The sequence below is a fragment of the Cynoglossus semilaevis genome, chromosome 19 (assembly GCF_000523025.1).
Source record: "Cynoglossus semilaevis isolate Cse_v1.0 chromosome 19, Cse_v1.0, whole genome shotgun sequence".
Lineage (NCBI taxonomy): Eukaryota > Metazoa > Chordata > Actinopteri > Pleuronectiformes > Cynoglossidae > Cynoglossus > Cynoglossus semilaevis.
This window is the reverse complement of record NC_024325.1, coordinates 5,497,172-5,515,615: the sequence shown is the minus strand read 5'-3', so window position 1 is coordinate 5,515,615 and position 18,444 is coordinate 5,497,172. Positions and strand designations below refer to the sequence as shown.

The following is an 18,444-nucleotide window of genomic DNA, read 5'->3' as shown; positions in this document are numbered from 1 at the left end:
ATGTCCCGTCTGGTCTGCGGCCAAGATACTGATTTTACAGTGGTGGCAAGAATAATTCACAAGTTCCTATTTTTGTCCATTTAAGAATGACAACAACTCGCCCACATCTCTAGAAAAACAGGCCACATTTTATACATAGCTACAGTAATGTGTTTCCCACAGTCGTCACCAGACTGACACTGCAAATGTGAATGTTTTTCTAATTTTTACATAGCAGCAAATCCTTCGTTGTATGAAGGTGGCAACATTAAACCGACTAATCAATGACTAAACTAACATTTAAGTGAAAAAAATAAAATTTGATTGTTGGCTAATCCTGATTAAACACTTTATTTCTTTTATTTACATTAAATTAAATGGTATTTTTTTTCTCTAATGAAACTATTTATATATATTTAGCTTTGATTGCCCACTGAATACAAGAAATGTACCTAAGGATGGAGGTAAAAGAAGCTGTTGATCTCAAACAGTTGTGTCAAAACTTCCAAAAAAAGCAGACAATTTGATGCAAAAACCATGCATTTAAAAGCATCCCATTTAAGTCTTAATTTAAAATAATGTTCTGTGGAATATATATATATTTATTAGTTATAATACTGAATCTCCTCTGAGGCAAACACAGCTAAAATAAGGTAATCTCAGTGGATGATAAATCCAAAACATTCAGATTAACCCTACACCCCTTACACACACACACACATCTCCTGGCTGTTGCATTCAATTTTTCCTTTTTTTTTTATCCTCAATCTGAACATTTTTAAGGCAGACACTGAACGAACAGAGCCAGCCCTTGCACAGCCCCTTCTTATCTTACTCTGGGTTCCTGTTCTCCTGAGCTCATACTGTATACTGTGTACTGTGTGTGTAGAAACACTGGCTAGAGGCTGTGATACACTTGCTCAGAGTGGACGGCAAACAGCCGTGCTGTGTCCCAGATGAAGTGCAGGGGACTGTCACCGTGTCACTCCTCCTACATCAAAAATTCACCAGTTCCCTGGAACACACGGGTCAAGACTGTTGGATTTAAACTGATGTAATTCCCAACTCTTTGTGAAACGAGGCTTTGCTGCACACCCAATGCGTATTATTCTAAGAAATTGGCAATTAGAGATAAGACCGTGGTTGTACTGTATGTTAGATGAACTGCATTCCAAGGCACTGCTTTAAGTGGTCGCAGGGGACATAAAATATAATCTGGGATGAAGAGTTGTCAAGGGAAACACAGTGAGTGGACTGGGAAACAGACCGTGTTATCTCATGTTTTCATTGTCATTTACAGAGTAAACACATGTGCCAGGCTTTAAGATTTGTCTGGTAAGAGTAGGTGGAGGGTTCAGGCTATAAGCATTGCTGTGTTTAAAACAGGCATGGCTAATATTACATCCAACTACTACTTAAAATACAGAGTCAACACAGAAAATCAGTGATGGGAGCAGCAGCAGCAGATTACCACCCCCACCTGTCCATCCCAGTGAAGCTTCTGAAGCTCGTGCAGACTGACCTTGTTAAATAAGTAAAGTCCACTGTAGAATCCCTCTGCAAATCAACATTCGTAGCCACATGCTATGTCAAGGAGTAAACAGAGACACTAGTCTTTAATAAGACACAGCAAGTATAGGTTACCATGTGGGCTAAATGTATGTAAATCATTTATTTTATTTTCTCTTTCCTAAACTCATATTTTTACTGTAGCTAACTACATTTGAATTTGTGGTTTTACATTAGTATCCAGATACCATGTCACTTATAAATTTATATGACTTAGCTTTAACATTTTTTCAAGATTTAACTAAATCTTCAGGTGAAATCTTCAGTGTTTAGATTGTAATTTTACATCCACTTAAAAAATACAAATACACATAATATTCCTTTAATATTCCTCAAAGAATATTAGAGGAGTATTATGTGCAATTGTTTTTGTATTTTTAACATTCAGTTTGTCATTTCTAGCAAACAGGTGCACAGAACTATCTGTTGTTAAATTAGTCATTGGGTCATAAGGTCAGTGATCAAAACAATAGATGCTTGTAGCTATGATCTTAGTCAGGCATTCATCCATAACTCTCAAACACAGGTTTTTCTTTTTATAAAAGTACGTAAGCAGATGTTGATGTATGTACGGAGATGTCTGCCAGTCTACAGTTTAGTTCAGCTTTATGTTTTCACTTTGAAGAATAAACTCTACATCAAATCCAAATCCTCTCCCCTGCCTCCCTGATTGCCTTTCTGACTCCAGAATGTTAAGAAGATTAGACTTTAATTTTGAAGCAGTGCAGTGTTACCGAGGCCCCAGCCCTGGTCTTTATTTTTTTTTTCATCTTCCAGAATTTACGCCTATAACCATGCAGCAATTAAATACTCAGTTTTCAAATGATACAAAATGAGTGAAAAAAACCCAATTAATTAATGAATGCTTAATAAACAGAAGTAAAATGCTTAATAAAAACTTTCTTACATTACAGATTATAAGATTTGAACCAAAAAACTGCAAAACAGATTTGTTAAAGTTGTTTGTTAATTCCATGACTCTCAAAGTGGTAAAAAATTGAGTAATGTCAAAATGTTAGGACACTGTTTGTCCTGTTATTATTTTGGTCGATGGTCTATTGTAAAATACAATAGATAGAATAGAAGAATAACACAACAAGTCCTTCTTAATAAAATAATGATAAAATAACACACCAACTCAAAAACATTGTTACCATAATTGTCTGGCTGTTATATTTATTTATTTATTCATTTATTTATAATTTTGACACACAAAACAAGGTCTAATCTCATTCATGGGACGGCATTTGTACACTTCCTGATCCTGATAAACTCATTCACATCTGGGAGCTGAGGAGCGCAACGGCTTTCCTGTTTCCACAAGTTGCTATTCATGAGCACTTCCTGCCTGCATCTTGACCACGCATGTTTTCAGGACACACCTGCGGGCCCACTGATTAAGAGCCAAACGCTAAGGTCAAGGTCAGCTACTGTGCTACTATTGTCCTGTTCTGTTGTGACACGGAATCACAGCCTTCTGTGAAGACTCCTGATGGATCACTTCAGGACATCACTGTCCATGAAATATCCCCAGTAGGAGTCTGGGTAAAATGGTAGCATTTTTTCAGATAATGCTCTACAGTACCTGCTGGTGTATGAAGCCAGGCTGAGATTGCCTTTGTCAGCACAAATGATTGTTTTGGAAACAGTGCTAGAAAGAACAAGAGGGCCTTGGGCGACGACACTAAACATAAAGCTGCTGCTTGTCATTATGTCTCACTATGAAAGTCACCAGCCTATTTATTGGAGCTGAGACACAGGTGGAGTAACAAACTATGATATCGTCTGCTTTTTAATGGCAGCAGGGTGTTGTGTGAGGGGGAAATACCTGGAATGACATTGTCCCGGTGTGAAAAGAAGAAACTAAGGACCGACTTACTACACCCACATGTAAGAATATCACAAGACTCTGTACTGCTTTTGTCTTGAATGGAAGTCAATAATGAGGTCAAATGTCAATGTTGAATGAGCTGAGCTCAGAACTTGAGAAATCAGAACCAACAACCAGAAGCTTACAGAACTACATTAATTCATAACAGAGATTTAGAAAATCAGGACCGAAAGAAAGAAAGAAAGAAAGAAAGAAAGCAGTAAATCTCCTTCATGCACCTGCAATTCATTGAACAAAACGTATCTAATTTCAACACTATTCACTTAAAAAATGTCGAACCATCCTTTGGAAACAAGAATCAGTTACAACCTGTCACTTTGTCAAAGATTTATGGGCTGCAGCCCAGAGTAAATGACAGGTGGATAAAGTGGGCTACAGTATATGTACTCTACAGTAATCAGACGAAGTAAGGAGTTTAAAACATGGCCAGAGAGAGTGACTGCTGAGCCAATGTTGCAGCAGATTTAAAGGGATTATTTTTTCCCTAGAAGACATAATCATGTGAAACACACTTGTTACAAATCCTGTCAAAAACAAACAGGTGTTAAAGTCTTAAGTCCATCTCTTCATCCTCTGGTAGACAGGGAGGAAGAAAATAAAAAAAGAGGACATGGTCTCACCTACAACTAAGAATGGGAATATTTCTATAAAAAACATTTGTTTGTTTTCCTACACAATGATTTTGTAATAACTAGAGCTATTCATAAACATTTTATATGGGATAGGGATTGAGCTGCTTGGGTCACAACTGTTTATTGAATGTCACCTTGAATCTCCTGCTGTTTTCTCTACAATTTTGCAGGGTGGTTAAAATGTGAAGTAAAAGAGAGAGTATTTACAATAGTTTGTGTTTGTTGGGGGGTAAGAAAACTTTGTTTTGACTTAATATTTTTAAAGAGTGAAAACAAGCTGTGGACTCACCTGAGAGACCCCACGCGAACGTAACGCAGAGCAAATGAAGTTTCCTCGAAGTCGATTTAACCTCCATGCTGGCTGTCTTCACTTCACACTGTTTTGTTCAAATGTTTCTAAATATTGTGAGTTGTGTGGGTGTCCTCAGTGTTCTGTAGGGTAAGTCCGTCCAACCTGATGTTCTCCTCCTACAGTGAGGAGTGATGTGGTTCAGTAAGGGACACTTCAGGTGAGAAAAGGCAGCGAAAATTCTTTTCTGTCTTCTCTTCTTTTTCACCTCTCTAATTCAGATAGTTCATAAAAAAAAGACTATCACCACCTCCAGCGCCGAGGTTACTCCGCAACTCCTTTTCTCCTCCTCCACCTCCTATTCTCAGCAACAGTCTGGTGCAAGTGCGTCTCCCTGTTCATCCAGACGACTATAACTCTGCAAGTTGTCATTGCTGCAAGAGAGAGAGAGAGAGAGAGAGAGAGAGAGAGAGACCCAGCGAACGGTCTGTCGTGAAGTTAGCGCAAACACTATTAGCGAGTTCCCTTTTCTTGTTTACAAAATAATAGCACGCGTTACACTGAACACTGGTCTGTTGAACGCACAAAGAGACGGTGCTATTTTATTTTGAAGAGAGTGCTTGTGCACCTGTTCACCAATTACAAGAGTTGAACCTATCTCTATCTATTTTTCTGGCATTTATGTTTTGTTTGTAGGTGAAATATATTTACCTTTATAATAAATATGTCACAAAGGGACTTATTTTTTGGCTTTTGTTTGCATTCCTACACTCCTGAGATTAAAACGGTAGAAGTCCATCATTAAATACAATTTTCTTTCAGTAACTACTTTTTTTCAAATCACCTTCTACAACTAACCTGAATTATTGCTCTTGCTAAGAGCCAAGTTTAAATTTCCAACAATCGGTCTCTGCTTGTGATTGATTTGTATTATACCTTACAAATGTGTGAGGAGAAGGTCACAGGTTTGCAACCATTTCATTATTTTTTAAGTGTAAAGCACTTTGTCCTGAAAACCTTCAGCTTCTGTCTGTGTGAAAAGGTCTGGAACTAAAAGTAGAGGAACACTCTGGACTGTTCTGGCTTGACAGGAATTCCCAAGGTGAGCTTGCCATCTGATTTAGAAATATGTAGTGACCTGTGCTCTCTGAGGTGGCCAGACCCCTTTATTTCATTTTCTAAGGTTGCCCTGTTGCCTCAGCAACAAGCGTGAGGCTAATGCAGGAGGACTGCTCAATTATGAGAGGTGAGCAGGGGTTATTCCTTTGATTAAATCCAAAGAAGCAAGGTCCAATGATCCTTGTGCGGATGAGAATTTGTTGTGTTGCTGCAAATTACGTTTGGGCCTCTGGCGACAGCATTCAGTAGGAAAAGAGCTGTCAAAACAAGCCTGTGTTTGTTATTGATGTTAAAATCATTTGGGAAGGTCGGACAAACTAATACCTAAACCACATTCTAATTCAAAACACAAAAATGACATATGGGACCATAGCAAACAGACCAGACACGATGATGACAAAGGGTAACTCAATTTAAGTTTCTATCGCTAGTTTTAGTTCCACCCTCACCCCCCACCTCCCAAAAAAGAAAAAAATGTTTAGGACTTGGTAAAGACCAATCACCTTAATATGTATAAAGACATGAATAAATAAATAAAATAATAAAATAGTATTAGGCTCCTGATGCAGTAGGGCTTGTTATAAAATTAAAATTATTTATCTTATCATATCATGCAGTTTACTATATCAGGGGAATCAGTGACCTTTGTTGCATAGTAGTTGAGTAAGATATACTATGCATCCTCTATTTACCTTAGTAAATAGAGGCTTTGCTTGACAGTTAAGGTAATAGTTTGTTTGTTTTGGTTTTTTTTTTACAACACCAACCAGCTGTGAAAAAATCAGGCAGCACACACACACAACAAGATTTTAGTGATAAAACAAAATAAAGGCCATAAAAGGCAATAAAATGTACACATACTTCAAAATGCATTTCCTGTTTATTTCTGTTAAACTCACTTTTCTGATTAAAATTATTCTCTCACCTCCCTCTCTCACTTAAGTTAATCTGCAGAAAACAATTAATTTTCAAAGTCATACAGTTATTCAAAGTGACTATAAATACAAACAAATGCTTGAACAGAATATATAAGACAGCGACAGCACAGTTGTTCTGAACAAAAGTGGGGCCCATGAGCAGGGCAACATGAAATATTTATCAACATCATGTATGTTTATTTTCCTCCACTGAGTCAGAATCATTTTGTACTTCTTACAAAGTAAAAAAAAGAGTGAATGGGTGAATGTAACATAAATTATTAACTAACAAGGGGCAGGGCAGACTTCATGTTTCTGTGTTTGTTTTACTGCCTCACTGTATAACCTCTCAGGTGAAGAAATACTTGTTTTATTTACTTTCATTTTTATGTTTGGATAGTTTATTTGAAACATGGAACTGTAAAGAATTGCCAACGTTTTTGATCCAAATCCATTTTAAAAAGGTCGGAAACGCTGTCACCTTTTGTCCAAACGTTACAGCTTTTATATTTACTGTTCCTCACAGCGGACACGGTCGTGCGAATGTAATAACTTCTTTGTTTTTGACAAGTAATATTTCTTAGCGAGTGTACTTCAATTTTTCCCTGTGAGAAATTTATACAGTGGCTGCATAACGCCACCGTCTGGCCATACTAGTGAATGACAGGCAACTAGTCTAAATCCACATCCATTGCACCTGTAGTGTTTACGGAGCCTTGTGTTACGTCACTACACCGCGCCACAGATCCATCTGCCATAACAGATAATTCTAAAGATCAAGGTCAGTGGCCTTAACCTTTTTCAACCAAGTATCCTTTACTGTAAACAGCATGAGTCGATCTATTAAATTAAGTCTATTGACCTTTACTTCCATTTCATTAAAGTATTTCTTAAAAGTAAACAAATTGTATTGATGCCATTTTGAAAATAAATTCCTAAGTCCAAGGCATGCGTTAAATTTCCTTAAAGAAGCAGCAATTCTACGTAACCACTGCGTGGCGCTGTGCCACTGGAGCTATGTTGAATGTGTTGAATGTTGACGTTTGTTTTTATGTAGTCAGTGTGAGATGAAACTATGACTGAACTGAGACTCTGATTGATAATAGTAGGGTCAGAAAAATTGTCAACAAAGTTTAGAAGAAAAACAATGTCGAACAACTCCCCTTCACTGTGTCGCAAATAACAGTGAGTGCCTTCTTTATTGTTCCTCAAACATGTAAACATACAAAGACAGAGACCTGGAAACAATTACATACAAGACATTTTGTCAACCAATAAAATAGAAAATATCATATTTTTCTTCATATGCAGTATACCCAAACAAATAAACACTGCGAGATTGCAAAAGCCGGAATGCTCAAGAACATCAATATCCTTAAATATATACCGTAGATACTATATATATATATATATATATTTATATATATATATGGTAGAATTTATATACATAAATTCAAAATTGACTTCCACGTGTGTGGGTAGATTTTCACTACACAGTCATTTATGGCACATTGCAGACGACCATAGGAACTTTGATGAACGTTAAATGTGAGTGAACCTCTGCAGCTTTTAGTCTGTAAAGGCCGTAGAATAAAGTGAACTTACAGTCAGCCTGATTCACATCTGCACACATGCGCCTTATAACAAATCAGCAGCACCTTGTTTGTTACCTGTAACACAGATGCAGGTAAAAATGACAGAGAAAAAAGAGAGTATCTGGGAACTACATCATCATCATCATCATCACTGGACATACACCGATACATTCCACAAGTGCAGCTAGAGATGATCAACAACTTTCAGTATTAGAGTTTTGAAATATGTGGCACAAACATATTCTGAACAGGAACCAATGTGAGAACACTGTGGTCAACAGTGTGATGAACTCTACAATCATACAACGGACAACCATTTTAACCTTCATTATACTAGTGAAAGATCAGGGGTAATGCATAAAAGCAGTTAAAATGTACACTTCATGTGTTTAAAAAAACCAACAACACACATTTACAGCAGTGGTTCCCAAAGAGAGGGGCAATCATCCCCATGGGGCACGATGTAATTGAAGGGAAGGTTTCAGTAAATCCTTTATTTTTGCTGCAGTGAGGAAATTCACTAATACGTAACGTCGTTTCACAGTGTCTGAAATTGTGAGTTTTGTTTTCAACAGGGCGCGTTGCAAATAAAGGTTTGGGAGCCACTGCAGTACAGCATCTGCAGTTCTGTTCTACACACATTCTTTACAAATCTTGATGTAAAATAAGCAGAAAAGGAATGAAATGATGCGATGCATGATGTAGTGTAAAAAAATGTAATTTCCTTTGGGAACTTCTGCGTGGCTTTGCTAGTAATGGTCAGCTACTTTCAGGTGCTGAGCTGAAACAACCAGATGCGACAGAGCATCTTGACTGCTGGACGAATGCTTATCCACATAAGCCAAAAACTGATTAATTTCCCCTTGACCTTCATTTGCATAGAGGCATCTCCTAGATCCAGAAAAACACTTTAAGGCCTCTCCATATTTTTCATTGTCAAGCTTTTCAGACAGAAAGTCACTCTAAGAAAATGTCAGTTTTAAGAATCTATGGTGTGGATATTTGTGAGTACTTGTCTAGCGAAACACACTACTAAGGTGTGTTTTAAAAAACAGCTATGAAATTTTATCGGAAATATAATTAGGAAAGTTAAAAACACTAACAAAAACAATGATAACAAGAACCTGCAGAATTATGACACATACTCAAAGCATATCATTTGGTCTCATTTAACAAATCTAGAACTCTATGACCAAAGATATGTCACCAATGGTTAGACACCAAAAAAAAAAACAAAAACAAAAAAAAAAAACAAAAACAAAAAACAACCTTCTGTACAGTTGAATTCAGAGTATCTGAGTTTGGTGAAATATTGTTGTCTCAGGAGGCAAAGATGGTTTGAAAATATGTTTTAAAAACATAATGTTCTAAACTAACCATGTCTGATGTTAATGTCAGATTCAAACTAATGCAATTATATACACTCATGTTTATGTGAAATTTAGATTAATATACTTCTCCGTAATTGCATTTTCACCAGGGAAATCAGTGAGGTGATGTATTGTATATATTCCTAAGGCCAAGTGTATATATTGAAGCGAACCAATGTGACTCGGAGCTACATGTTTTAGGATATTTTACAAAATATTTAACAATAACAGCCAATTCACATTTTTATGTATTCATGGGGATGCACCAAATAAATAAAACAATTTGCTTTTCAAAGAGATTTTAAATACTAAAACTTTTCACTAAAGTAATTTGTATAAAAATTAGAATAGTACTTGTGAGGAACTGTCAAATATTTTTGATTGTGTATAAGAAACTGTTGCAAGTATAATTTGTCTGCCTAGTTTTGTGTGTACCCCCAATACTCCTTTTATACACAGGTCTATTTCTGTGTAATGGACGACACAGAAGGTGAAAATGATGGAAAGGCCTTAAATGTTTTCAAATTCAGGTCCAGACGCCAACAGTCAAAATAAAGGCAATCTATGAATTCCACACTATGATCCCCTCACTACCTTGTTAGCTACATCCTACTGAGGTAGACTGATGCATACTGCTGTAGTCACCATGCCAACCCCACATTCCCTGATAAAGCAACAGTTATCTACACTAAACAAGCAGCAGAAACTTTTGTGTATAGTGCACGTCAGCCAAAAATTAAGAGTACATACATCAAAAGTTACCCGACTGTTTCCATGTGGACACACAGTACATGTGACATATTGTGTACAACTGTCAATCTTTAAGTGAATGAAAATGTAACAAAGTTGCCTTTAAAGAGATGGCACAACCGTGTCAGGATCATGAACACGTCCATGTCTTGTAACGGACTTGGCCATGTAACGTTGAGGTGCTGGCTGTAACTTTTGTCTTTAGTGATCACATGTCACAAACACAATTGTGATGTGTGTGAAGTCAAAATGTGTCTTTGTTGTTGTATTTCAAAGGGTAGCCCACGGCAGTTTCGAGGCACTCCACCAGGGACCCTGCTGAGAGGAAGTCCAGCTCCACCTCAATACATTTTATGTAAATATTAAAAACTTGGATTGAGTTTTCTACTCCCTCACCAGGATGACATGTGAAACCACTGTGGCAGTTTTCCTGCAGGAAACGCGTCAAAGCTAGGGGCTCACTGTGAACAGGATGTTTGCCAGGGCCGTGAAAGTGCTGATACAGACACTGCTGTATAGTTTTCTCCTCGGCTACTCCTAAATAGCAGTATGTGATTTTAGCCTCCGTTCCCTCGCTCTGTCCTGGTCCTTCCATATCAGCCTGACTTTGGGGCCCATTTTCAGAATCACTCTGAGGTAAACCAAGATCTTCACTGTCATCTTGGCCAAGGATCTGAGCTAAACTGCTGGACGATGGTGCTGCTTCATAGCCAACAGCAAAAAGTCCATAGGACTTGGGGATGTCCGCAGGAAGGAGGTAGTGACATTTGTCTTTGCTGTTCCCCGTATCCCGGGACTGAGAGACAGGGATCCAGTCCACTTGTAGATGCAGCTCCAGACAGCGTGCTTCACTGATGGTGATGTCCAGGAACTTGTAGTAAACATTCTTCCAGTTCATCTTTTGAACTTTGGTCATGATGACACGGCCCTCGGGCTTTTCAGGGTTAAAGTACTCTCGCAGCCGCTTGCACAGCGGAACCTGCGAGCTGATTTCAGCATAGTGGTAGCGAATGTCCTCCCGCCAACGAGTGTTGTAGCCCACGCCAAAGATGGCTAGTTTGTTTGAGAGGTGCAGCCGTGAAAACTCTGTCCAAGTTTGAAAATACTCCCATTTCAAATCGACCGACTCGAGAATATGCACCACAGTCTGCATTGGGCCCCCTTTTCTATGGTGTAAAACAAAATAAAAAATATAATGGTCTCTCATTTTTCATAGAAACTTTCATCCACTTTCTGTATGGCCAAATTCTCAACCTAAGAAATTCAGCTAAACTCAACATTTTCTGTGGATCATAAACAGGAAGTAACTATGAGATGTGGTTAAAAACAAGTGATTACATTGAATAACATTTCATTTTCAGCACTGCAACACTGATCAATTTAGAGCCTGGAATTTGTATTGTATTACCAGATAGATAACTACTAACACTTTCAGTCCCATCAATGATGCATTGTGGGTTGTGTAGAGTGTTGCATTCATGGTCTGTTTTACTGAAGAATTTTCTTTTTAACTATAAATTGTAGTTCTCTGTTTTGCGACACATTTCTTAAATGACCAGAGACTGGGCCACACTTAAGTTGTGTCTGGACTACTTGGGGCCCTCAGACCCTTATTTGAATAACCACAGCCCACTGTATGGCTTCATACAGTACATCAATTGGAAATGGACACTTACTGGATCTGTCGTGGCAGCTCCGCTTGAAACTGTAGACCTCTGTTTTTAAACACCTGGTTTTCTTCTGACGGTGCAGAGAAGAGACACATTATGACATCAGACACTATATTATTTGGTCTTGTTAAGCTATTTGTCCACTGCCCTGTGTCAAACGTACCAGTATCCATGTCTCCCTCGTGGAATGCTGAGTCAAGTACCTGGTTGCACCAGTCTTCCTGGGAGAAGTCTTCCAGGGTGCTGCCATCAGATTCCATCTCCTGGTACAGACCACTGCTGTTGATCAACACTGGGGCACAGCTCTGGGAGTCCCAGCCTCCCTGACCAAACACCTTCTCCAGCTGTTCTATAGTGTAGCTGCTCTTCCTCTTCCCAATACCGTGCTCCTTTACACGGCTATAACACCGCCGCAGTGTCTGTGTGTGATTAAGGGACAACTCATGGGTTTAGATGTTAGACTTCAAGATGTTTGTAAACGCTATGGACACTATGGCAATGTACCAAAATAACAGAGTTGTTTTCTTTTTCACATTTTGGAATTATTGAATTAAATAAATGTTGGAAATGTTTCTGTAACAGACTAGCGCAAACCAAGAAATTATTTAAAAGTTTTTTTTTATAAAAATATAAGTAAAAATAAAGTACGTTTATTGGGCTAAAAATATAAATAATAATTATTGTAATCACTGACAAGCTTTTGATTGGGTTTGCTGATTTCTGACAGTTGAAATGGAGAAACACCATTGAGTGATGACACAACAATTCCGATAATTTAGACTCTTCAAGTCTGTGTCTGTGTTTTCTCACTATATTAACCACATCGTCCATTCTAACTAGTAAAGTCTAAAGCAATTTTTAAAAATCTCTTTTTGATTTGTCATCTGTTTCAGAAGTTCTGTCGTATGTCTCCTTTCTTTAGGATATGTATAAAATGACTTTGAAATACATTTTAAAAAACGCATACACGTCGAATATGTCAAAAACTTTTTTTTTTTGCTGTGCACATGTGGAAAATGTGCTGAGTAATGGAAGCTGTGACAAATTAACAGCAATGTCCTTTGAATATGAGACACTTACGCAGTTAACGACCTGAAAAGGAGTTTAAAAATATATGCTTTACCTCATCTATTATATGCAAATGTCAAGCGCGTAAATAAATGTGTGGATTAATCCACTAGTGCTGTCAAAGTAGGACCACTTTTATTGTAATAAAAACCATTGACTTTTGATCTTTATTTGAATACATTTAGCTAAAAGAGAGTTAAATAGTGAATTCTGAGTCACAATTAGGGTTCGGGAATTCAATTATTCCACCAAAACTTAATGATTATGTAAAATACAACAGGAAAAAGTATTTATAACCGGTCACTCATATTTTTTATCTTTCATCTTCTTTGTGTAAGGATGCACCAGGATCTACAACATTTCTAAATGCGTAATTAGTTGTTTATTACCCTCTGGAATGCCCGCTGTGGGGTTTATGCGAGGGCAGTTGTCTGTTTTTCCATACATGACTGTTTAGCTCTGCCTGCAACGACTAAGTTAAACGTGACTTTTATTACCTTATCTGACACTGTCATCAATGACAGCAGCTTTAGCTCGGAGGTTACTAAACATGCAGCAGACACCTTCTCACACATGGCCATAATATCTACCTTCATCCTCTCCCTGCACTGGGAGGGAGTCCTGTCGTATCCCAGCTCCATCAGGGCTCTGGACACTCGTTCGTACATGGCAGGACCGGGGGCCTTACCGGAGAAGACGGTGCCAGCCACCTCCAGCTGCTGCATCCTCGCCTCCGCAAGCCTCTCGTTGCCCCACACTGCGATAAGGGCGTTTGTCTCGGCCGGCGTCCACGACATCCCGCGGCAAGCCGTGAAGCTGTTGGAGGATGAGGCCGCCGTCCGGCCCGCGCTGCCTGAGCCTACATTAAGGGGCGAGAAGCGGTTCGGTGTCGGTGGATTTGAGTGATATTGATTACTGTCACTGTATTCTTCCGACTCGGGGGATGGCACCTCGGTTTTTGGGATCTTTAAAGGCATCGATATCTCTAGAGAAGGATCAGCGGTACTGGACGCCGCCATGTTGCCTCTGTTGCTAAGGGGAGGGGACGGAATGTGACGTTTGAACCGTTACGTTGTAATGCGTGGAGTAAACACAGCGTGGATTTCCAGTGAACTGTCTAAACAAAAGGTGTGTGCGGAGTTAAACTTACCGTTTAATAAAGGATAAGTGGAAAGACATATACAAACCACAAAATAATTCGCTATGAAAGCCACAAACAGCCAAGGCCGTAGAATTTTTTTTTCACGACAGTGCTGTTCTTGTGCCCCAAACACTATAATATTGTGGTGGCGGCTTGTCATTACACAATATTTAGCCATATTTGAATATTTTACACGGCTACTGTGGTAAAGTAGTTTATGCTTTGTTCTCTAGTACAATATCAGGTATTTTTTATCTGAAGTAAGAATGCTGTTTCTGTGGGTGTACTAAGGCAGGAATTAAAAGAAAAAAAGAGAAGCAAGTTACAGCTCAATTGCCTCCAATGCCTTTATAAAAAATAAATAAAATTTGATGCTTTGAGTCTTTTCTTTCAAAAGCCAAAGTCGTCATCGATAAACTGTCTAAAACCTCTTCTTTCTCATTACTACACGTGAAGCTGTTGTGTCTATATTCTGAAAGAGACTTTTTATTGGATTTTTTGGGTGTAATTGGTGCTTTGATTGGACCTAGCCAATCTATTGTGCCATTGTTTACTTTATCTTTTCTATGACAGTGTTTGATTGGTGTCCTTCAGGGACTCCAAGCCATTTCACTCTGTGCATTGCCATCTGTCTTTAGAATTCGTGTTCATCTGGGTGCTGACCTGGCCGAAGAAACAATAAAAGCTCCTTTTGGCTAAGGTCAACAAACTGGCTGTCTTAAAAAGGTCAAAGGCAGGAAACACTGGTCAGATTGTCTTACATGTCACAGCTATGGCTGTCAATTAGTTGTTATGTCTGCTGTCAATTGTGATTGGGTTTGTATTTCTGACATGAGAAATATCATGAAAGGGCCACAGATGTAATCCAGGTCACTAACATGGGCACCTACTTTGTGGGGTCTGTTTGATTTTGCTTTACTAGCAGATTATGATCCTTAGTAAAACAACACACACAAAGAAGTACTTCATTTGTGCAGTAAATTAAGGACTGGGTTTTCATGAAATCAGTTGTGGCTGATTAATTGAGACAGAAGCTTATACAAATGAGAAGCAGCATCAGGTGTGAACAACAAAACACATAAACCTATGCTTTGAGATGCTGCTGACTGTTGCTCTGTTACTCTGGAGTTGAAAAAAGATTAAAAAAGACAAAAGTGAATATAAATGAATACAGAAATAGAATAGGAGGTTTAGAGCATCCTCTTCTGGAGCATCATGCAAACTGCAGCGAGCCATCTGTTGTTCTTGCATATACTCTATATATAGAGAGAAAGAGAATGGAGAATGTAAATATATATATAAATAAATAAATATATATACATATATATATATAAACATTCTCGTTCACATTGATCCTTATTACTACATGACCTGTTAATGTTTTTTATCTATTTTATTTTGAGATCCATAATTCAATTTAGTTATAATTTGCTCTATGTATTTACGTGTATGTCTAACTGTGTATAGTGTAACTGTCTGTTGAATAAATATGGTTGAAAAAAATGGTTTGTGCCAATGGACATTAAGAGGCAGACAGTTACATAATACTCTAGTTATTTTCCCTACTTTAACAACATATGAGATTTTAATTGTATTTTAGGATGTGTACCAGTTTGTTTATAAATGCACAACAAACTAAATATATTTTTATCTTAAAGTTATTACAAACTCAGTTCTCTCATACTCAAAGTTCACATTAGTTAAGTCAGTGAAGGTGTCAATAATCAAGACTGAGAAGTGTTCGTTAATGACACCTTGGTTATCATTTTTGCACTGACATGTCTTGGTGACGTGGGGTCAGGTCTACTGGCTCATTTGTGTTTTAATATTCCAGAAAGCGGATTGGTACAAAATAGAGAGGATCTGTGTTAATCTCTGTACGATTTAAAGGCTGTCGCATTCTGGGGACATGTGCAGACATAACTTAAGAGTTAATGAGACAGAATTTTATATTTACATGTGCAGACACCAACTTCACCTTTCAGTGGCACCTGCTTTGCTGAAGCCTCATAAATTTGAAGAAGGAAAGTGGCTTCTTTTATAATTTAAAAACAGAACCTGAACATAATCTCAGCATCAAAGGGATGAAGTGCATTTTGAAAGTCTACATAATTATGTGGACGGGTGTTCGTGTCATGTGAGTATAAAGGTTTTTTTTATTTATTTAAATGTCCCCCATTGTTTCGTGCATTTTGGATTTTGTTTTTGTGACTCTTTTATTGCATAAAAGGCTCACTGATATTATACAACCAAAAAAGTGAAGCCAAACCTTTATTGCTTATCTTTTCTGGTTTTATTTGGTCATAAACTCAACCCCCTCCATGTGAACAGATGGGACATGGATTATTTCTTTTTTTAAGTCATGCCAAAAAACATTACTTTGCAGAGACAGTTTCTGCTATCTGAATAGTTGTTTAACTGCTTTGTATTTCATTGATTTTTGATTATGTTTTTTTATTTTGATTTATTTATGGAGTTGCTCTGTCACTGATACCTGAACTGATTGACACTGACTGATTTTTCTTTGGTTATAAGTTAGGATGGAGTCCGAGTGAGAAAGAAGGTCAGAAAATCAACCTTTGTTCTGTCAAAGGCGACAACAATAATTTTACCCTTCATTCCTGTGATGGATTAACCTTTGTGGCCAAGCTCATCTTTGACTGAGTCACATCTGTTACCTATGAGCCTTTGTATTAATGACAGTGGTAGGAATGCCCCCAAGTGTTGTTTTCATTTGAGCAAATGTGAGCAGTGTTCTACTTCTGGTTCCAAACTCATTATTTTATGTTTATGAAGTGACACAATGATTAGGAAGTTAAATTGCAGCCTGACAACCTAAATTTAATGTTTTTCCAATGTTCTTTGTATCAAGTCAGCACCTGGAGTTCATGTCCTCAGCTGGTACTGGCATGGCGTTATCTTTTGACACAGCAGTCTGTGGTGATGAATATTAAAATATTTTTTATGCGCACTGACTGTCCCCACACACAATAATCTTGTTCATTATCACAGCAAAATGTAGTGGTCGTGTCAACTGCTAAACAGCTCCTCTATTCATGTTCACATTTTGACTAATGTTGGCCTTTTTGCAATTTTGTGTGTCTCTGCACAAATCCATCTGATCTGCATGAAATGTACTGCAGTGCTTGTATTGCCTAATATGTCCTTGGCTGGAGAAATGATAGAGTACTGTTTTTATGTTGTAATGACACATTTACTAATGGTTTTCCTTTCTTGGTCACATCGTCTGAGTATTTAAATTAAGTTAAAGTTTAAGTTAAGTTTTTTTTTTTTGTGACTCCATTTGAAAGTTCTCCCACTCGGCTGGTGCAGTGGTGCTACATAAACACCGTTGTTAGCAACGCAAGCTTGACTAATGTTTTAGACAGTTTTTGGAGATGAGCTGTCTGTTTTTGATAAGGCTTTTCTCATTCCGTGAATTTCAGTGTCATGCCACTCACATCATCCCAGCGTTATGATTGGACCATTACAGGAAAGGTGTGAAATGACAGCTATAAGGAGTTGATACTGATTGACATAGACAAACCATTTTAGAAAATATTTAGCTGGAAAATATTAGGAGTGATGTCTTACGCTTCAAAGCAGTTCTGCAGAAAAAGAAACGATAGACTTCATGCCGAGATTATGTAAGTTATTATGTATCGATAGACTTCATGCCGAGATTATGTAATTTGTTTTGCTTTTTTTGTCCATTTATTTGCTGTGAGTGAGTAGTTGAGAGTGCTACTGTGAAAACTTTAAAGTTTATCTTGATAACATAGCACAGAAGCTATCTGTTGACCAATCAATATGCTGGGTTATTATCTGTCTCATATGGAAACACAACTTCAGGAATAAATGTGTGAAATATTTACATACTTTTACAGTTTTGGGAATTCTAGTCTACAGCCTCTAGTTGTGTCGTTATGATCAACTTACTGTAATTAAGTCTTGACGTAGTAAGTGATATTCATGGAGTAGATTTAACTGTCAGTCCTTTGTAATTCAACACCAAATACATACGTCCAGATCCTCTCTGGAATTTTCCACAGGACGCTCCATGGATTCTCCTACATGTCCTTAAACAAAGGAAACCCCATGAGCCCCCATTGACTCCCCTGATGTTCCATCGTCCTGTCTGAGCCGCCCCAATCAGCATTTAGCTCTTTAACATCCTACAGCTGGGCTCAGCCGCCCCACCTTCAGAGGACCCAGGTGCCAACACTGCACAAGGCACTGGTGTAATTTGGCTCAGCCTATCCTAACACACACATCGGCTTTTTTCCGGGGCAAGAAAGGACTCTGGACATTAAACACTGTCTCATTAGGTTCATCTGGACCAAACCCGAGACCTAATGAGAGTCAATGTAATGACCAAAAACATCTGATCTCCGCATGCTTTAAACAAAACATTCAGGTAGAGACGAGGGTCAGGTCCAAAGTCATGTCATGCT

The 18,444-nt window shown here is 38.1% G+C and overlaps 3 protein-coding genes across 3 annotated transcripts in view; 1 reads left to right on the top strand and 2 right to left on the bottom strand.

The window, feature by feature from the left end:
• The window catches only part of esama (endothelial cell adhesion molecule a), a 35,577-nt gene extending 30,790 nt beyond the window's left edge, over positions 1 to 4,787 (bottom strand). Inside the window, exon 1 of the mRNA XM_008332479.3 lies at positions 4,361 to 4,787. Within this exon, the coding sequence (XP_008330701.1) occupies positions 4,361 to 4,427 (67 nt within the window). The 5' untranslated portion in view covers positions 4,428 to 4,787. The remainder of the gene's footprint in view (positions 1 to 4,360) is intronic.
• robo3 (roundabout, axon guidance receptor, homolog 3 (Drosophila)) overlaps positions 1 to 18,444 on the top strand; it is a 189,914-nt gene that overhangs the window by 12,448 nt on the left and 159,022 nt on the right. The gene's annotated exons all lie outside the window — the stretch shown is intronic.
• On the bottom strand, positions 7,320 to 14,589 carry msantd2 (Myb/SANT DNA binding domain containing 2). The gene is made up of 4 exons (XM_025065900.1): positions 13,440 to 14,589; positions 11,945 to 12,200; positions 11,788 to 11,851; positions 7,320 to 11,277 (listed from the first exon to the last, which is right to left on the bottom strand). The coding sequence occupies exons 1-4, from the start codon at positions 13,866 to 13,868 to the stop codon at positions 10,356 to 10,358; spliced, it is 1,671 nt and encodes a 556-aa protein (XP_024921668.1). The 5' UTR covers positions 13,869 to 14,589; the 3' UTR covers positions 7,320 to 10,355.